We start from the raw sequence: 22,206 nt of genomic DNA on the forward strand, positions 1-22,206 counted from the left end.
TTATACTCTGTATGATAATGTCAAATTTTCCCGCCAAAAAACTTAGAAAAAATACGGGCGCTCAAAATACGCATGCGCCGTTTTTTTTTTTAATTTTCAAAGCAATAACTTTCACTAATATTTATTTTAGTTGTCAAGTATTCATTTTATTAGCTAATAATAAAAGACAATAAAGATGAAAACAGTTGTTTCAGTTTGCGTTGTGTGTTCTTTATTTTCTTTCTTTCTTAACAATGGTTTTCAATTATAAGTTAATTAATTAAGTAAAAATCTCTTAACTGATTAAAGGTGTGACAAAAGTTTTTCTTCCTGTATATACTAAGTCTTTTGGCGGGAAAATTTGATGAAATTTGCACAGCGTTTCCCCTGGCAACAATTTTCGCCAAAAATTTAACGGGGCACCCATTGAGATTTTTTGGTCACATAAAAATTTCAAAGAATGCCCCTACAAATTTAAACCCGCCAAAAAACCTTACACCACTTCGTAAGGAAACTTTATGTGAAAAATTTTAAGCTTTAGGCTTTTGCTGCCAATTTTTAGTCAAGAATTTTTTTGTCTGAAGTAAAGTTTCCTTTGCGAAGTGATGTAAGCTAAAAGAGTGACATGGTTAAACTGTTTGGCAGCAGGGAAAAATTGGATGATCGCAAAAATTTTGATCACAAAACCAATAGAAAAACGCTTATGTTTTTGTTTCCCAAACTTAAACCAAATTTATAACAGCTGCAAAACCGTTTAGCTTACCATGTCGCTTGAAAAGATCTTGTTCAACTAGCAAGTGAAGTCAGCACAGGCTAACCACTCACAGCGTTACAGAGGACTGGACGAATTAACGCGTGAAAGCATCTTTTTGGTCAAAATAAGTTGTTTTGAATATAGAAACAAATTCTATGTATTTTGTTCCCAGCTACGTTTCATTCAGTCCAGTTTGTTTGTTTTTTTCTAGTAAAAGCTTAAATTTTGACGATTGATGATTAACAAAACATTTCTTTTTGGTGCAATTATTGTTCATTTTTGGAAATAGTTTTGAAGATATCAGTTCAATTTCTTTACATCTTTAATAATAGCTGGTTCGTTTACCTTCCGGCTCTTCATAATATTTTGACAAATATCAACGTAATTCGATTCCACTGAGTCTTTTATGATTTGGTTCGTTTACTTTCGTTATATACGTTAAAAATACGTGCTTTCACTCGTTTGTCTTGTCCCATGTAACACTGATTCAGTTGAACAAGATCTTAAACGTAAATTAAATACTAAAAAACTAACGTCTGGTTGAAATAACGGGAAACGAAACTCCAATGAAAAATTAATCTAAGCCCCAATATTGAATTTTCCCAGCAGTATAAGTAAGAAATATCCGTTGAGATTTCAAAATAGCGTTATTTTGTGTCATTGATTTGTTCAATTTTTATAGTCAACAGGACCACAAAAGACATTACAGATTGTTCCACACAGCTCTAAAGTGTGAACAGCAGACAAAGCTCTATTTTGTAAACAACTCGGTCGTACGAATAATCTATTCACTTTTTTTTTCACAGGAAAATTTGAATTCAAATACAATGCAATTGTAAAATTCTCTGAGGAATACTTTGAAGTTAATTTGAATTTTGTACCTTTGTCGTAAGCGCAAACTTGCAATGTGGAATGCAATAGATTTATTAAAAACTCTCGTGAACTATTTTGTAAACAACTCGGTTGAACGTAGAATCTATTCATTTTTTTCCACAGGAAAATTTGAATTCAAATACAATGCAATTGAAAAATTCTCTGAGGAACAATTGTTTCGAAATTATTTGGAATTTTGTGCCTTTGCCGTAAGCGCAAACTTGTAATGTAGAGTGCAATAGATTTCTACTTCGACGGGTTTAAATCACTTTTTTATCAAAATGGCGAAAGTCTAATCTTTCTTGGGTTGAAAATTGTAACTGGGTAATTTTTTTTACCACAATTTCACTGACGTCAGATTTACATATTACTTTTGCACGGGACATGTAAGTGTGAACAGCAGACATAACTCATGAACTATTTTGTAAACAACTCGGTTGAACGTTTAATCTATTCAATTTTTTTCACAGGAAAATTTGAAGTTAAATACAATTCAATTTTAAAATTCTCTGAGGAATGTTTCGAAATGAATTTGAATTTTGCGCGTTTGTGGTGGCCAATTTATGACTTGCTCCTCAAAGTTCTCTTTTTGTATGCCTTCTTGTAATGATTTTAATCATTAAGAAAATCCCTGTTTCCGAACCGTAAATCAATTTAAATTGAACTTCTTTCGGACAAAAAAAATGGAATACAGCAAACCTGCAATTTTATATTTTTTATCTCTGCCGGAAATGAAATGGTGGGAAAATCATTCAATCTTTTGTGGTCCGTAACTGAACTCTAATCTGGTGCAAAAGATGTCCCCGAGACTTTTCTATGGTTTTGTCCACATCATTCCAAGCAGACGCTTGTTTTTATCATACGTACTACAGCATGTAAAGGGAACATAAGGAAAAACAAAAGGGATCCTCCATAATTTTTCTTTTTCAGTAAATAATAAACTTTTTGATCTAGGAAATCCTTGTAAAATAAGTCCACACCGCAATTAAACAATTCGATTAGTAATATACGTTTCCATGCGGATCCTCTTTAAAGCTTTTTGTTCCCTTGACAATAGTAAACGAAGGTGGAACTGCTAAGTGTAGATGTTTGATTTTTATTTTTGTTCCCGTCGCGAATTGGCCAAAAATGAAAAATTTATTTTAAAACTTATTAAGAGCAATTCTCCAGGAAAGTGAAGCAAAGTTGGAAATGAAAAATTTTAACCCCTCTTCAGTTTTTGTGTGGAGGTAGGTTACCTTGGGGGATATACAAAAACAACCATATCTGGATCGGCAGATGTATCGTTGCCATGGTAACTGCACTATATGACGTCGGCCTTGGGACCATGTTTTGAGCAAAAGTTCCACTCTCAAAAAGTAAAAGTAAACGAATCTGGTTCTCGGGTGCATGTGAACCAATTCAAATGAAATTCATACAGATGTTAGAACCACTCTCCCAGTTTATAAAATTCGCCGTTACAATAATTTGGGTTTTATAAACAAGAAGAAAATGCTCGTCCTACTATGTTTCCTGTCAGCCATTTAGACAAGCAGGAAAAACAAGCACAACGATATTCGTTATTTCTCCGAAAGTACTCTTTCCACATAAACCAAATTAGCAGCAGAGATTACATAGATATTGACGTTTCTAAATATCATAAAATCAATTTGGGGAAAACTATACTCTGGCCATGGGTGCTGAAGACACCTGGGACAAATTGCAAAAAATTGCAAAATTGGTAATTTTAAGAGCTCTAGTATTTTGCTCAAACAGGCTTTAGAGAGAGAAAATCAGCTTCAAAAGTATCTTTTATCATCTTGTCTGCTACCTACATTTAGTAAATAAGGTTTTGGCCAACAAATTTGATGAAATATAAATTGATACAAAACCTACCTTGAGGGTGCTTTCGTCGCGTGGTTCTCGCCACGCACGTTCCGTCTTTTTGACCAAATCTAGCGCAGACTAACAGTTACTCCCATCGAATATCCAGTTTGCTGTGTTTCAGACCAGGGATGATGATACAAGTGGCCCGCATACACTTGACAAAGAATAGTTGACATAGTCCAAAACATGGTCGTAATACTTCCGATTTCTGCCGTCGAGAAACTAAATTCATCAATATTATTCAGCCAGGAAGTAAAGTAAATGTGTCGAGATCGATGTGCAGAGCAAATGCGTGCATTTGAACAATCCAAAGTAACGTCTTTGGCTAAAATCGAGTCAGATATTGCGATCGTCGACAAGCCAAGAATGGTAAATAAACTGAACGCATAGGCCGGAAGTCCGAGAAGCACGACTGCTGACCGGATGTAACACAATGTAATGGGATGTAACACCGGATGTATGTGTAATGATATCCTTTTGTAATGGGGTTGTTTCACAATGGCAATGGTGAAGAAAGCCAAAAAAAAAAAAAAGAAATATAACGCACCCCCCCCCCCCCCAAAAAAAAAATACTCTTTAGACTGTGAAAATGCAATTACAAATTCAGTTATGATAAAGTATTCGTGACAAGAGAATGAAAAATTCGCGCGTGAAATGTTAGATTTATTTACCCGCACGGCAAAGAATAAGATCAATTTCGTCGCTGATTTCATCACGGTTTATACTAAGTCCGACTAAGTGACTGACTTTTATATTGTTTCCACTGCACTCACAAAACGAAACGTCCCCTTTGGGATTTGAAAGAGACCAACTTTCCATTGTCCCGACCAGGATATTTTCCTTCGCACGACGATCTGCAAATTTTCCTTACAGTGTTTTTGATCGACGGCACAAATTTACGTCCGGTCACCTCTCCCCCCACCAAAAAAAAAAAAACAGCAAAAAATAAATAAATAAATAAACAGAACAAATGCCAAAATTTGGGCAGGTATTAGGTACTGAATGTGAAAATTTATCGGCTTGGAGAGGACTTATTTATTTCTGGGGGAGAGGTGGGTCAAAAATTCCAACTTAGTAACTTCTAATGTGTACGCTAATGCCCCAGATCAGCGACGTATCTTACATGCAGGCCATCCTTAACATCCAATAAGCAATGAATTAAAAAACAAACAAACAAAGAAACAAACAAAACCAGCAAACATGGGCGGCTTATGTGGTTGCGTAAAACGATCAGTAAAGCGCTTTTACTTTGTCCTCTTTCTTCACCACTGTAAAACAGTCATAAAAGCGGATCAAAAGTCGCCCTTTTATCCCCCTATCAATGATATATTGTACCAAAAATATCTAAAGAAGAGATAATGCCATTGCGACAATTAGCCGAAGCTACAAAAACAAACAAACAAACAAACAAAAAGCGCGTATATCGCATTTAAAACTACATCCGGTCAGCAGTTTTGCTACTCGCATTTCCGGTCTACATACGTTTGGTCGTAAACAGGTCGTAAACAACGATTTCTTCGCTTCTCAACCATGCACCACGTAATGTACGGCTCGATTTCGCCAAAGACTTTATTCAGAATCGTCGCAGACATGCATTTGCTCAGCTGTGATCTTGATGCATCTATTTAACTTCCTCGATGGATTGTATTGATGGAATTATTTCGATACTCGACACACGACTGTGTTTGACCTGCTCGACTGTTCTTTATTCGGGTTAATGCATCATCATCTTTGGTCTAAAAGTAGATATTCGGCGAGGCTAGGCAGTTAGATTTGTCCTTTCCGCTAGAGTCTGTGCAAGATTTGGTCAAGAAAATGGAGCGAGCGAACTGAGGAGCGACCCATCCTAAACGACAAAAGCATCCTGAAGAAATTCCCAAAAGTTGCAAGGTGGGCTTTGTTTTAATTTATATTTCATCAAATTCGTTGGCCAAAACCTAATCAATCAAATGTAGATAACAGATAAAATCAATGAAAAGACCTCTGAAGCTGATATTCTCTATCTAAAGCCTGTCTGAACCAAATACTGGAGACCTCAACATTTCCAATTTTGCAATTCTTTGCAAGTTGCCTCGGATGTCTTCAACACCCATGACCAGAATATAATTTTCCCCAAATAGATTTTATAATATTTATAAACTTCAATATCTATGTAAGCCCTGCTGCTAATTTGGTTTATGTGGAAAGAGTACTTTCGGAGAAATAACGAATATGGCTGTGCTTGTTTTTCCTTCTTGTCAAAAGGGCTGACAGGCAACATAGTAATACGAACATTGTCTTCTTGATTATAGAACCCAAAATACTCTAACAACAAATTTTATAGACTGGGAGAGTGGTTCTACCATCTGTATGAATTTCATTTGAATTGGTTCACATGTACTCGAGAACCAGACTCGTTTATTTTTACTATTTGAGAGTGAATTTTTCGGTCAAAACATAGACCTCAGGCCGACGTGATCAAGTGCGGTTTCCATGGCAACGACGCACCTGCCGATCCAAATATGGCTGTTTTTGTTCATCCCTCCAGATAACCTACCTCCACACAAAAAATGAAGGGGGGTTAAAAATTTTCATTTCCAACTTTGCTTCACTTTCCTGGAGAATTGCTCTTAAGCTTCTAGTTGTGATTCAGTTAAAAGATCGAGGTCATCAACAGTTTTTATTTCACAGACCATATGATGTAGAATTTTGCAGATTTTTGTTGATAATCAGGCAATTTAAAATCGAATTAAACAAAGCGGAGAGAGATCCAAAACTGAAGAATTTATTTGGAAATTTAAGCGTTAATTTTCGTAAGAACATGAACAAGGTTTCCATTCACTGACCAAATGATATAGAGTTTGAAGATTATTGTACATTATCAGGCAATTTGATATCGAATTACCCAAAGCGGAGAGAGATCCAAAAGTGAAGAATCAGTGATTTTGAAACTTAAGCTTCCATTTCTTTTGTAATGCAACAAAATTTCCAGTTTTCACACCAAATAATATATAATTTTCAAGATATTTGTAAACAATCGGGTAATATTAGATTGACGTACGAAGACAAACGTTCCTTTTGGATGTTTTCAATTTCATCAAATTATTTTGTAGTTAAAAGCGAAAACGCAATGGCTAGTCTCATCTCTCGATATTCTTGTTCGACGTTTCGACTTAACCTAGAAGTGTTTCAGATTTCAATATTTTTCCCAAGAAAAACAATGATTTAGCTTTTGACCGAGCTGTCCTTTTTTCTAGCGTAATTTTTTTCATTTTCCTTTTATACGACTTGCAGTTTCACCTTTGCAACAGAATATAACTGTAAAATAACTTAACCGATTTCTAAATAGCGCAACACTGAGTGATCTCCGATGTTGACGTTTTCAATTTTCTTTTTTTTTTCTCAATTGTGTTTCATTTTCAATTTTCATATCCCAATTTTGCCTTTAAAAAAAATTGACGTTGAGTTTTAAGTTAATTTGTTGACAAATCCATACATAAAACATATTGAAATCGCGAAAAATGTGGCGTTAAAAAATGTCAGTATGGACTGATCACTCAGAGTTAACGCTAAAAATGCCTTAACCGATCTGCAGAATAATATCTCAAAAAGATGGCTGGTATATTTTAGAAAGATTGAAAGAAATTCTGCTGCATCGACAGTATTTTCAAAATTAAGCGACCGTATATTCGAGCGTCAGCATTCCTGACTGAAAATATCAGCTTAATCCCCCCGCCGGGATCTGCCCTCTCACAAAATGTTTTGATAGTTTAAAATTTGAACATACTATATTTTAGTAAATAGATCATCAATTGACTGTTTCTGAATGAAGATTCAATAATTTTGTCATACACCGCCACCATCTTTCAAAGGTATCATTTTTATACAAGAACGAAATCTTATCTTCGTTACGTTTGCTTCAGTTCAATGCTTTTTCCTCGTTTCTGATTCTTTTGTTTCTCCTGTTCGATCTTTTTTTGTGAAATGAGTCCTTCCTGAAAATAAAACAAACAAAACACATGAGTTTGTGTTCAACAAATATGCCCATAAAAATTTAGCAGCATGCTTTGCTAAATACTTTAAAATTTAAATAACGTTTATCTTCGTCGTCACCACAATCATCATTAGCATGCGATATTTCTTTAGGCTCAGAAAAGCCCAAAATAAAAATTCAAATTTTTTTTCGAGTATGATAAACAGTAACACAGCCAAAGTTGGTGAAGAGAGCTAATAAATTTGCACAGTGAACTTGTAGCTAAGTTTCAAGAGTACAACTTGCCTATTTTGTAAGTAAGTTTCTCAACTCAAAACAAGAATGCAAAACGTATTCGTACTTTTTCAATACAGAGCAGTGGACAAAGTTCTCAACACGTGGTCGCTTCGGATAACTTGGAAAAAAGGTTTCTTGCCACAGAAAAGACCTTAAATTCAGTGTATTCATCGTTAACTCTTCTGTGACTGCTTATGTCTGTCGAGCTCTTCCTATAAGGTGCTGTTGAATTCATTATATTCTATTCTAAAACTACGCAGAGTGAACCGCATCGTCGGTCGATAAAACGAAACTCCAGGACGGGCTCACATCGACTGTCTTCTGAATTTTACGTACTGAAAACACTTAATGGAATTAGACTCTTACCGTTTGCGTCTTAGCGAAGCGAATATTCCTTCCTTCAAAGTCTTGACGCTTGTTCCTGGTGTATCAGTAAAGCTTCAACGACAGAGGTCACCTTCACACGTCCTCACTCGCCAAGCAGTTGTTTGGTTTGACGAGAATTCTGCACTTTCAGTCATGAATATGGATTAGAAGCTGGAACCAATCGCTGGTGGATAGAAAAACCATATTTGGAGTGGAATTCTATGCCCGTGTTCCTAATGAATAAACTTGACATTTTTCATGTTTTGGTTAAACCTAAGCCTGTGGGATTTATAGCGTGAAATAGCTGTCTTGCATGGGTATTTTCCCGCACATTCAAATTGCGGCTTTTTTTTTTTTTTTTTTTTTTTTTTGAAGCCTTGAAATCTCATTTATCTTTGTTTTACAAAATAAAAATTCATGTGCTCTTACACCATATGACGAAAAAAACTTTCTTCTTTTCTGAGTCCACAGTACCTCATAATCGGAGAATACTCACAGTCTCTGTACTCGCTAAGAATCAGAGTTTGACTTAAAAAGTATATGAGAATAAAACAAAAAAAATTGCGACAACTTCTACAAAGTTTTAAATTCTAGTTCTTATCTTACCACTAGATATTCTTTATCCTTTACATTAACAAGCTTGGAATTAAAGGAAATCAATGCTTGTAAGATCAAGTAAAATAGAACAACATTGCGTATAACATTGCTTATCAATCCTATCTTATACTAATAAATTTGAAATGTGAGATTTCCTTGCCGCATTTGAATGCATGGACAAACTGCATAGATTTCCCGTCAGTTCTCTGAATACAAAAAATGACTACTTGGGAAATATTCTATCTCCACTCCCTCAACGTTATATCATGGGTGTGACATTTTATCAGAGTCTGATGTCAGCGAGGGAAACAAGAGGGAAAGACGGCAAAATAAATACTATAATTTTATTTTCTTAAAATAACAGAAAAAAGTTTCCTAACAAGTGCGTCCGTTAATCCATCGTCATACGATACACCCGGATAAAGGCCTTTTCTTACGACCGACAACAACGAAACACAATATTGATGTTTTTGCAGTAGTTGCCTAACTAGGCAACTCTAGAATAGAGGACACATTTCATAACCAAATGTTATGAGGTGGCGTGTTCCAAAGTAACCTCTTGCTGTACCTTTAGTTGTTCTCTTTTCCACACTTTACAATCTCTTTACGGACTGTTACAATGTCTTTACCATCTGTTTACTGTACGCGTCTCTCTACGAACTCTTTACAATCCCAATACAATCTCTAAAAAAAATATTTGCGGTTTCTTTTCAATCCCTTGACTGTTTCTTCACCGTTTTCTCTAAACCTATTTACCATCTACTTAAGTGATCTCTGTAATCTCTGCGGTATTGATTTTACGGCCTCTTCACATTCTGTTTACGATCTTTTCAGTTGATTTATTAACGAACTCTTTGCGATCTCTCTCCGTTCTATTTCCGCGATCTCTTTACAATCTGTTAAAATGAAACAACTCTATACCATCTCCATTACAACATCTTTACGATCTCCTTACAACCACTTTACAATCTGTTCGCAACTTTACAATAGAACTCTTTACGTTCCTTTACGGCGTCTTTACCATCTGTTAACTTGGTCGCTTTACGATCTCTTGACAATTACTGCATGAACTCTTTAAAATCACTTTAGGATCTCTTTAGATTCTCTTTCGATCTTTTCTCTGCAGTATCTGTTCGACAAATTACTTTTTGGTGCATACGCGGCGGGGGGCTGAAGCCTCCCTAAACGAAAATTTGGGGGGGGGGGGGGGTCAGCCCCCCCCACGTTTCGGTCCCGAAAATATCGGTAACGCGGCAGAAAATTGGTTTGGCAAAATATTCCGGTTAGTAATCTTGTCACAAATCGTTTCACAATAGTCGCGCTTGCCGAAATATTATTTTCTAGGACTCTTTGAACGGCTCCATCCCGATTTCGAGAAGCCAATCAACTGTTGCCTTTTTTCCATTTAACTCTGAGACAGGCGGCCTTTGCAGTGAAAACTACGCTTCCCGAAGTACGTCAGGTTACAAATATAATTACATACTTTCTTGTAAATAATAGTAACAATAAAAAACAGCATTGTTGAATGAACTTGTGCTTATTACTTACAGTGTTTTCAGTAGTAGCATTACAATAGTACTTTTTTTTTTGCCTAGGAGAGGTCGCAGACCAGGAAAAAAATTCTGCACTTTTAAAAGGGTTCTGGTAGAAATTCAGAACATACTTATTCTTTTGAAGGACTAAATCTGTCCAAAACACCGTACAGATTTTTCCTGCCAAAAGGTTTAGTATATTTTTGACTTCAAACCAGACTCCAGTCAAAAGCGCAGTTCTTTTTTTTCCTAAGAGGACAAATCAATACATGTAAAGACTTAGTTAAATTCTCATCTAGTTTCTGGCCCCATTTGAAAGCGCAGTAATAACTTATGCCCCATTCACACCAAGGCTTAAACACGTTTAAAAGTTGTTTAGTTAAACTGGTTTAACGCAAAAATGAGACACCACAGTCAAACTTTTGCTTATAATGTCATAGGTTTTATTTACTGTTTAAGAGAAAATTGTCCACCTAGGGCCTTTATTGCCAACTATCAGCAAGGAAACGACAAATACCTTGTGCTGAATTCTTTCCAGAATTTATCCATGTACTCATCCTTGGGGATCTTCTTGATCATGTCCAAAGCCTTGCGCACCAGTTTCTTCTTGATCATCTTTAACAATTTATGTTGCTGAAGAGTTTAACGACTGACATTCAGTGGCAGGTCATCGGAGTCCACAATACCATGGATAAAGGACAGGTACTTGGGCATCATGTCTTCAAAGTTGTCGGTGATGAAGACACGCCTTACATACAGCTTAATCTGGTCCATCTTCTTGCCATACTCAGAAAAGAGGTTGTGAGGGGCAGATTTGGGTACATACAGGATTGATCGGAATGTAACTTCTCCTTCAGCAACAAAATGAGTCTTGGCCAGAGGTTCATCAGAGCCCTAAAACAAATAATTTAAAAACTATATGTCCCACATGGCTTCCAGAAAAGAGTTTTGCACTGGCCAAGCCACATTTAGCCTAGGGCTTGACCCTTGTATTGCTTTAAGTTTTTAGACTGTGGAAACAACAACAAAGAAGCAGTTTTACATTTCAACTGAGAAATGTAAATATACAACTTAGAACAAGATTGGAAAGTTAATATTTCTGATAGCACTTGTCAACAGCTTGAGTGACTTCAAGAACGCACTTTCCCAGGTTGGTTATTTGATCACCGAACTGGGGAAAACTTATAGTTACATGCACTTACAAATAATTAATTTTTAACTTACAGATTTTTTTATCTTTCTAATCAAAGTAAAATGACTGCTCATGTTCATGTGTAGATAAAGGAATAATCCAGAAATACAGTTAGAAAATTATACAATTTTTATAACAATACAAACAACAAACAGCTAACCATCAAATGTCCAGTTGGGCCATATTCAAATACAAAACTAGCCTTGCAATAGTTTTTCTTGCTAAAGAAGGATTTTGCTAAGTTTTAATAGTGCATACCAAGAGCTCTTGGGGGACCAAAACACAAATGCAGTTGTGTGACTGCGCATGTAATGATCAATCATGGAGAAATACTGAAAGAGAGGGCTGCTCTCCACTTGAGGGGTAAAGACATGTTGTATCAGTCAAGTTCAAAATAATTACCTTGGTAAATGATTTGTAGAATTTATTGTATTCTTCATCTTTGACATCTTTAGGTTTCCTTGTCCAGATTGGTTTGTTAGTATTGACAAGCTCCCAATCCCAAACTGTCTTCTCCACCTGTAGGATTAAGAAAGGAGAGCATGAGTGATCAGTGTATTTGAAATAATTTTCATGTGTAAATGCGGTAATTGTCAGTAAGTAGTTTTGTCAGTTCAACCCACAAGCCACATTCTGCTTACTGGGCAGATGCTACACCTACAGGGAAACTCATGCCATGTATATTGTACGTCATTTAACTGGGTATAAATATAACCGACTGGTTATTGCTATGACAAATGAAAAGTTGTTAGGGAGCTTTGTCGCACATCCTCTGAAACATGACTGTTTAAAAGATCATGTAAACCTTCTCCAATGACTGTCTACAAGTGTGAATGTGAAGACCCATCACCTCTTCGCTGGAAAGAAACTCACCCTTGTACTAACCAGTCAACAACACAAACTAATCAGAATATAATCCTGACATCTCTCACCAGTGACGGGGCCATGGTACTATGAAAACTTCCCATACGTGTACACGTATGAGATTCTCCCAAAACCATAAGGCTGTTCTACTTAAGAGAGGTTCCAGTTTGCACTTGTTATAAACAGAGAACTCCTCAATGACGCAAACAAGGATATGTGGCACTATACATACCTTTTTGGTCTAAGGCTTTTTTTTCTTTATCTTTAGACTCCTCGTCAACCTCAGCCTCATCATCCTTGTCTTCTTTCTCTTTCTCCTCCTCTTTCTTCTCATCTTCCTTGCCCTCCTCTTTCTCTTCCTCTTTCTTGTCCTCATCAGCTGTTTCAGCCTTCTTGTCCTCTGCTGTATCCTCCTCAACTGGCTCCTCAACCTCCTCCGTCTTGCTTGTTCACAGGCAGATGTTGAAGTTGATGAACTGGCTATACTTCTTCACAAGGTCTTTGATTGTCTCAGGTTCCAGGAAGTCACGAGCTTCTTTCTTAAAATGAACACTATAAGAGAACAGTCATTCAAGTTCAAGTTCAAAAAAACTTTTAAAGGTTGAGTGCAATGAGCTAGAGAAAATAGTTTGCTACCAAAAGATATAACTATATACATGCACAGCTATGCAGTTAGAGGCAGTATAATTAACTCATTACAATAAGAGCTTATAAAATATAAGTTCAGATGTTAAAAAAGGACTCTTTTGTAAATCACTTATTAGTGAAATCGATTTCCTTAATAAAGATTATTATTATTATTATTATTATTATTATTATTATTATTATTATTATTATTGATGTTGTTGTTGTTGTTGTTGTTGCTGTTATGATTATTATTATTATTATTATTATTATTATTATTATTATTATTATTATTATTATTATTGTATGATCAATGTTACATCTACCCATTACTGGTAGGGTGAATTTTCAAGAGCTATGCTTATGTTTGATCCTCAGAAAAAAAAGCATACCTTTTCAGAACCATAAATCAATAGAAGAAGCACCGAGGAAAACTCAACAGCCTCAACAGTTGAAACTGAAGAGTTTGAAGTAAAGATAATTATCATTCTTTGAGGACAATCTATAAATGTTTTCTCAAAGCTGAGGGAATTTTCCTTTTAAAAAACACTCCTTCAGCTTCAGAGTTTCTAAGAAAAGTTTGATGGCTTCTGGAAATGCATGGTGAAGAAAATTTTTTTTCTTGATTGACCAGTTCTTTGTATTACTAAAGGCCCATTTAAATAGTTTTAACATTCATTCAACATTTTGTTGAACCAATTGTTGAGAATATTTAAACAGGTCATTCAACATTGTTGAAAGTGTTAAAAAAGTTGAAAGTTTGTTGAAAGCATGTTGAAACAAATTTAAACCGGTTTAAACTTTCATTCAACTTCCCTTCAACATTTTCTTTGTTCTCAATGGCGTTGAAGCTGTCTGAACACTTTGCTCAACGTTTGTTGCAAATATACAAATTGACTGGTGTAATGCAAAAGACATCATGCTTTTATACATTTTATATCAAATGATGATGGTTTGTAGCTGTTATTTTACCTGATTGTTGTTCCCCTCTTAAGGTGGCGGAACACAGTTTGCGCGCACTTCACAGATTCTGTTAGGTGATGCTATTAAGCGTGCGCTAGGGTTGTGGTAAGCAAATACTATCGATCCCTCGATTTTATACCAAATGGATCACAAAGGTAAGTTTTGCTCTTAAAATAACTTAGTTTCTAGTTTGTGAATCCTTCTTCATTTATCGCTGAACAAAGAAAGTGAGTTCATAATGAGCTAAGCAATTTTGTACGCTTTTCATCTTTGCTGAGAAAACCTAGGCTAATTAAAAGCTACACATGCGCATTTGAGCAAAAAATTGTGACTGGTTGTTTTAATGCAAATGAACTGTTTTCTAAGGCCCGGTTCATACGTCGAACTTTACATGAGCTGAACCTAATCATTTGGTTCGGCGCATGTAAAGATCGACGTATGAATCAATTAGGATCGACAGATTTGTATTTGGGTCAACCAGCCGTTCTATTCGACTGCGCCAGTCAGATAGAACAGCAAAAGTTGGACTTCGATTCATATGGCGAACTTTACATGTGCCGAACCAAATGCATACGCTACATGTAAAATATATAAATTATATCTATCCCAGAGGTCTGCGCGTTCCATCGACTTGGCATGCGCAAAGGACTTCATTCTGAACAAGATGGCGGGAAAAGAAGAATGTGCTTATTCTTCTTGTTTAGAAACAACTAAATATACTTGTCTGAGATGCAAAAGATTAAAAAAAAAAAAAAAACATCTATTCTTGATGTGCAGACACACTTCAAACCGACAGAAACTTTCCAATACAGGCTATATCAAAGGCGAAGCCTCAAGACTTCTCAGAACAAAATCTTCAAAAACAACATTTGAAGAAAACATTACTTTATTCAAACAGAGATTAAGCTACAGAGGTTACCTCAATAACCTTATAGATAAAACTCTCTCAGAGGTCAATTTCAGCGAAAGAATATCGGCACTACAAAACAAACAAAAAAGCGCAAAAACGTTTTGCCGTTTGTTACAGAATATCGCCCTTCTGTGCCTAACCTAAAACCATTCAGATGCATAAATGACACTCGATAGAAAATCAGCCTCTGCTAAGAGAGATCTATAAAGACCCTTGCCTACTTTCGTACAGAAAAGGGAGATCTTTGCAAGACGTACTCGTAAGAGCAAATTAGCATTGAAGGTCATATTCTTCCTATCTCGTCCAATAGGAGCCGTGTTTGGCCTGTCTTTTTTATTTTAATAATAATAATAATAATAATAATAATAATAATAATAATATACGAAGAAGCAAAGACTTAGAAAAACATTTGACTATAAAAAATTGCGATAAAACATTTCGTAAAAACATTATAAAAAGGTTAAAAAACACGACGTTTCGATGTACATTACATCATTATCAAGTGAAATTAAAAATGCAAGATTGCGGCTATAAATACAAAAATGGACAATAGATATTAATTAAAATAGTAGCATTGAGGAATGCTACCAGTTAAACAAAAAGTTTCGCACGTATAGAGTCCGTTTGAGTGTTCAAGCAAGGCTTAAGTTTCTTGATGTACAGCATTTCAAATACCAAACAATCAAATTTGCTCTGACACTTTCTCAAGATGTTAAAATGGCCCTGATTCAATAGGTGTTTGCTCCCGTGAGCTTCAAGAAAATGCTTGCCAATTGCCGAGTTCTTGTGCTCAGCAACGCGTTGAAAAAGGTGTCTGGCTGTATAGCCGACATAATCTGCATCGCACAGATCACATGAGAAATAGTAAACAACGCATTGCTGATTCACAATCGACGGCTTAACTTCCCTAGGCTTAAGATCATGTTCTAATTTCCTACTAACAAAAACTGGCTGCAATATGGGGCCAATCTTATTACTTAGGTCGTTAAATTGCTTGCGAACCGCATTGGCAGCTACTTGATCTTTAAAAGGAAGGATAATTCTGATCTTACGACCGCCTTCAGGCTTCTCTTCCGCTGCCTGTTCCGATACATTACGAAGAAAATTACTAATGATGGAATCTATGAGAGCCCTAGGATAATCTAGGCGACTGAAAATTGAGCGCAATTTGTTACATTCTAAATTGAAAGCTTCTGTTGTGGAACATAGAGCGTACGCGCGATGTAACATTGTTTTCACTAAAGACACCTTGTATCGTTTGTCGGTATGGCTATGGTAATGCAAGAGTAAGCCACTGTTCGTTTGTTTCCTGTAAACTTGAGTTTCAAGTTTAGTCCCACACTTGATGATTTCAATGCCAATAAAAGGAATCATACCACTGACAGGGAGTTCCATTGTAAATTTCATGCTGGGATGGAGACCATTCAGAGTATTGAGAAACTCAGAGGCAGCGTCACCACTAGGCATTTTAGCCAGGGTATCATCCACGTAACGTTTGTACAGGTCAGGCATCAGACCATCACGGGAGAGCTTCTCTTCCAGGTGACACATAAAAACATTAGCCATCAGAGGACCAAGAGGGGAGCCCATGGCCACCCCATCAGTCTGTTCGTACAAAAGACCATTGAACTGGAAAAGCTGGTTGGTTGTAGCAATTTCCAGTAATTTGGCAAGCTGATCCTTCTGCAAGTTAAGGCCGTAGGTCTTGTTGAACCAATCGTTGGTGAACGCTTTGTGGACTAGGATGTTAATCGTCTCACTCAAAGGTACATTGGTGAAAAGTGATGTCACATCATAGGAGACTAAGATGTCATCCTCATTCACGGAAATGGTACGGATTTCATCAGCAAAAGCAAAGGCATCAGTGATTGTGTAGTCATTGATGGAGAGTGGCTTAAGTTTCTCTTCGAGCCATTTGGTGAGATTGTAATTGTAGGCGCCAGTTGCTGATAAAATGGGTCTCATACTCAGTGTGGCTTTATGGGTCTTCGGAAGGCCATACAAGTGTGACAATCTGGAACTCTTCGGAGAAAGCGAGTTAGCGATCTCTTCAGGTAGAATTTGACGTAAGGCTGTGCGCAACTCTTTTTCTTTCTGTAAGAGCGGGTGGAAATGTTGAGCTGGACGTCCACGCCTCTTTGGTCGCTTTTCATCAACATGTACGAACTTAGAAGTGTTATCGATTGAAGCAGCGCTTAGAAGACGGATGTATTCGGTTTTGTCCATTACCACTACGCCAGAACCTTTATCAGGCTTGGTGATTATGATGTCGTCACGTTTCTTCAAGCGATTAAGAGCATTCAAAAGAGCCTTTGGTGGTTTGGGGCTTGTACGATGGATATAGTTCAAGGCGATTGAGCGTAGAGTTGAGCTTGCCAGTTCCTTCTCAGAATCATCCAACAACGGCGCTATTTTCCAATATGCTTTCTCAAAGCTCGCATGTATGTCGATGGGCGAGACCTTTTGTGGTACTGAAAACTTCAGACCTCTGCAGATAAGAAGCTTCTCGAAGAACATAAGGCGATAAGAAGATAGGTTGTTTATATGCTCATTGACATCAAGCTTCTTTGATATTAATCGCGAGATTTTGCTGACATGGCCCTTCATCATTTCTTCGTACTGGTTGTTGCGTAGAACACTCAATGTTCGCAAGATGGCGATGAAGCGAAGCAAAGAGCATTTATCTCGGAGATCTTTGTAAGCATTCTGTACTTCTTCTCTGAGGTGTTTGAGCTGGGAGAGTTTGAAACTCAATTCCTCTTCGATGACATCCTTTTGATAAGTTTCTGAAGATTTCTTCCATTTGCGTGCTCTTGTACGGTCGACTTGTGCGAAAGTTGGTGTAAACAAGAGAGCAAACACCTATTGAATCAGGGCCATTTTAACATCTTGAGAAAGTGTCAGAGCAAATTTGATTGTTTGGTATTTGAAATGCTGTACATCAAGAAACTTAAGCCTTGCTTGAACACTCAAACGGACTCTATACGTGCGAAACTTTTTGTTTAACCGGTAGCATTCCTCAATGCTACTATTTTAATTAATATCTATTGTCCATTTTTGTATTTATAGCCGCAATCTTGCATTTTTAATTTCACTTGATAATGATGTAATGTACATCGAAACGTCGTGTTTTTTAACCTTTTTATAATGTTTTTACGAAATGTTTTATCGCAATTTTTTATAGTCAAATAATAATAATAATAATAATAATAATAATAATAATAATAATCCTTATAAGTAAAGGTTTGGTTATACATAGACAAGTAAAGATAAACGATAAAAAGGAACAACGTTTCGGGGTCGTCATGATGCCATTATCATAATGGCGTCATGACGACCCTGAAACGTTGTTCCTTTTTATCATTTATCTTTACTTGTCTAATAATAATAATAATAACAATAATAATAATAATAATTTATTCACTTAATATAGCACCTTTTAACATTAAAATGATCAAAAGCGCTTTACATGAATTTAAAAATTTTATATAAAAATATAATAACTATAAAGAATTGTAAGAAATATCAATAAACACTAATACAAAAATAAACTATTGACCACCCCCAATCATCTTTCCCACCATTTTGAATCTTGTTGAGAAAAAACAGCAGCCGCTGACCACGAAAATCTACTTTCTCACTTGAGCTTCAATTGAGTTCGACTTCAGTTAGGTTCGACGTCTGAATCAACTGCCGAACTTAATTATTTGGGTCAACCTTAATAGGTAGTAGGTTCGGCTCAGGTAAAGTTCGACGTATGAACCGGGCCTAAGGAACGGCTCATTAGAATTTCGTGAAATTTGGCAAAACAGTAGTTTTCTAAAAGCGTAACTTGCCTACAAAGAAAAAACAAAATCTAACAGAGGGTATCTTCAAATCAAAGGCTCCTGTGAGCCAACTCGTGAATGCAGACGACACATCAGTAATTGAAATTTAGACGGCCACGGAAACTTCCTTGAAAGCTAAAATAAACTATATCTTTGCCCGATTATGTAACGAAAAATAACCATTCTTGTACTATAAAAATGATTGTCAAATTATTCTCTACAGATTGAATAAGCCGATTATTCTGATGCGCCGATTAAAAAATATCGCGTGCTTTTTTATTCAAAGTTCATAGAGGCACGCCATGTGCAGCTACGTCATGGAAATTCGTGTCCGATAGTCCAGGGCTACTGGATTTTGCGCTCAGTTACAAAATTACTGTAGAGCATACTTTTTTTAACTTCCAGGTAGATTTGTGTTTTTCAAGCCGATCTCACAAAGGAAAATCTGTTCAACAAAGTATCGCATTACATTTCATGCCCGACATAAATGCGTGAAATTTTTCCTTTGGAGTTCAGTCCATGCAATCCTCAAATAAAAATAATGAAATATGACAAGCTCTTGCTAAATAAGAATTATTTATCGACCGCGTCCTTTTGCTTTCCCATAAATTACCAGTTGTAAACTGCGAAAATGAAACATTTTTTCCCTTTGAAACCTCTATGAAAGCTGACAACATCTTACAGTGTTCATTTCACCAGAAATTTGCATAATTTTGTTTACGGCGTCACTGATGCGTGACATGGCACTTTCCACTTTCTCACGCATTCTTTCTGACTAAAACGATTCAGTTAGTTCAATCGCGAAGGGAGGATAGGTTAAAAAATCAGTGAGGCCTACAATAAATAAGGCCACCAGTGCTACAGGTAAAAGCTCTAAAAAGCGTCTTGTTTATTTAAAGTCCATGCCGACAATTACTTTTAAATTAAATTATTTTTTAATTCAATTATTTCTAAATTAAATTATTTTTAATTCTTAAAAGACACAGATTTTTATGGAAAAAAAACGAAAAAACCTATAACTTTGCTCAGATTCAACGAAAAATCTCCATTCTTACACTAAAATGATTGTCAAATTATTCTCTACAGAATGAATGAGAGAATTCTGATGCGTTGTGAAAAAAATTTTCACGTTTTTTTTTTCACTAATTGAGTTTACGACCCCAGACTTTCGGAAAAACTGAAAAAACTTGTAACTTTTCTCAGATTGTACGAAAAATCTCCATTCTTGCAGTAAGTGATCGTCAAATTATTCTCTACATATTGAATAAGAATTTCCTGATGCGCTGTGAACAAAAAATGTTCGCGTGTTTTGTCCACTAATTGAATTTAAAACTCATTCACTGCGCACGCCCGAAACGACAGAACCAATCAACCAACCAACCAAGCGAACAGTCAGCTATCACTATAACTCGTTCATTGCACTACGCGCATTCACAAGTTAAAAACATTAAAGTGCAAAACCAACATTTACGGGAGATCTGTCTGTTAAAATTACATGGAAGCAGCGTCACTATGTCAGTATTTTGTGAGTTTTTCTAGATACAAAAAATGGGAAAAATCTAACGAGTGCATTTTCTAAAAATTAAGAAAAACCATTACAATGTATTTGTAGACGGTTAAAAGCTTGCTGCATTGCCATGGCAACCGCACCTTGCTCAACAAGAAGTATCAAAATTTATTCCTTCTTAGTTAATCTTGCACCATGCTAATTTCGGGTACTCAGAAGTATGTAGTTTTCAAATAATGGTTACTAACACCTGTGTACTGGAAAACTGTGTTCGGCCACCTAAAGTGTATAACATCAGCTTCTCAATGATAATTTTATCCAAAATACAAGAGGCACAAGTTTGCCAGTATTAAGACTATCAGAGTTAACAAGCTGAGATACACGTATTGACATGAGACCTGGGTAGTACAAATAAATATTGTTTAGGACTGTTATTTTCTATGGCATTTTATCAAATTTTGCTAAAATACACAGACTGAGACTAATCACTATATCCTACAGCGTTTGTGAATAAAACTTACCGCCATCTTCTGGAAGAATTCACTAGTTCCTGACTTGGTGATGGTGCCCAGGTTTTTTACCAAGTCATCCTTTGTCATTCCAATACCAGTGTCTGTTACATGGAGGATATTGTTCTCTTTGTCAGCTTTGATCTTAATGGACAGCTCTTCTGTAGCAGCCAGGGCTGATTTGTCAGTAAGGCTCATAAATCTTATCTTGTCCAAGGCATCAGAAGAGTTGGAAATAAGTTCCTTCAAGAAAATCTGAAAAAAAGAGTAACAACAATAACCGTAAATGCTACCACTACAATAACACTGTATCTGTGTTAATTGGGTTTACTATGCGCAAGTGACTGGTACCAGAAACAAGCAGTAGTCATTAAAGCAATGGCTCCAAAAAACCAGTCTCTTTCTTATACATTTTTGTTTAATCACCTGCTCTCTTCCACTGTTACATGTAACATCCAATAATTTATTAATTTTTAACCAGTAAAAATTAAAATGCAGATGCATCCATCAGTTTCTTGGTCAAATCTCTCTCTTCACCAAGAACAAAAAGAAACAAAGAACAACAAATCAGTGGTTCTTATCTCACCTCCTTATTTCTGTGAGAGTTGATAATTAACTTCATCATTCGACTGACTTCAGCTTGGAAAGTAAATTTCTCTGCTTTTTCTCTAAGTTCCTTCATTTGTGCCACATTCAAGCCATCAAGTTTAATAGCTTCCTCTTCTCTCTCTACAGTCTCATCATCTGTTTTAGAGCTATCTCTGCTTTTTCCAACATCTTCATCCACTTTAGGTGTTTCGGCTTCTGTTTTTTCTTCTGTTTTTTCATCTTCCGCTAAACAAAGAGCTGAACAAGATTGAAAGAAGGAACATTAATTAATGCACTAATAGAAAATGATCAGAAATAAAACCTGAAGACTACAACAGCTAATTTTCTTGAAAATTTTGTGTTACACCTGGGTTTTTTTTAACATGACTGTCTGTTATTCTTGGTGAATGCCATTCCTTTCAGGAAGTCTGTTGGATCATGGTAAAAACTTCTTTTCTATGTAAACCATATTTTATTAACCTGGTTCTGTATATATACCATCAATGTAAATTTATTTAAAATAATATTGTCTTTGGAGATTAGGTACCACTAAAACATTATATTTTAATGCAAACTACATGCAATTAAAGAACCCCAGTAACAAGGCTAACTTAATGTGTTTAAACTGCAAATGTACAAAATAGCTACCTGCCTTTACATACTTAGCTTCCACAGAGGAAAAGAATTCAAATGAGTAACTTTTCTTCTGTTATTTCAGACATCAAAAACATCTATGATTGACTTATGTCAGTACACACATACACAGTAGACAGTATCAGTAACCATTTACTAAATTACACATCTGGATTAAACCCTTTACACTTTCAAAGCTAAATAAACAGGGTAAGTAAACTATCTGAACTAAACCATCCACAATGCTTACTGTTACAGGGTTCTCCCCAAGTTTTGGAGTAGAAGGAGAATAAAAAGGAGTAGCCGGCAGAGGAATTTATAAAGGCGCGTAATATAAGGAAAAATCTATTTATTTCGTAATGTATTTACCCAA

The 22,206-nt window shown here is 36.0% G+C and overlaps 1 protein-coding gene and 1 pseudogene across 3 annotated transcripts; both read right to left on the minus strand.

Annotated features, from left to right (window-relative positions):
- Positions 1-10,613: 10,613 nt before the first annotated feature.
- Positions 10,614-21,474, minus strand: LOC146475240 (endoplasmin-like; annotated as a pseudogene). Its single transcript, XR_014865925.1, has 5 exons — positions 21,199-21,474; positions 20,625-20,867; positions 12,505-12,811; positions 11,811-11,927; positions 10,614-11,110 (listed from the first exon to the last, which is right to left on the minus strand). The product of XR_014865925.1 is annotated as an endoplasmin-like (transcript).
- On the minus strand, positions 15,158-17,959 carry LOC146475241 (uncharacterized). 2 transcript variants are annotated; one of them, XM_085115594.1, is made up of 2 exons: positions 17,881-17,959; positions 15,158-17,112 (listed from the first exon to the last, which is right to left on the minus strand). In XM_085115594.1, exons 1-2 carry the CDS (start codon positions 17,884-17,886, stop codon positions 15,361-15,363), a joined length of 1,758 nt encoding a protein of 585 aa, XP_084971720.1. In that variant the 5' UTR covers positions 17,887-17,959; the 3' UTR covers positions 15,158-15,360. The 2 variants fall into 2 exon arrangements, with proteins under 2 accessions (XP_084971720.1, XP_084971719.1); XM_085115593.1 differs by lacking the exon at positions 17,881-17,959 and having other exon boundaries at positions 15,158-17,604.
- Positions 21,475-22,206: the final 732 nt, after the last annotated feature.

This window comes from Pavona decussata, unplaced genomic scaffold (genome assembly GCF_977016875.1).
Source record: "Pavona decussata unplaced genomic scaffold, jaPavDecu1.1 SCAFFOLD_84, whole genome shotgun sequence".
NCBI classification, from domain to species: Eukaryota; Metazoa; Cnidaria; class Anthozoa; order Scleractinia; family Agariciidae; genus Pavona; species Pavona decussata.

Excerpts from the sequence above, each read along its gene's own strand:
- LOC146475241 (XM_085115593.1), bottom strand. The coding sequence starts at position 17,379 with ATGATGAAGGGCCATGTCAGCAAAATCTCGCGATTAATATCAAAGAAG.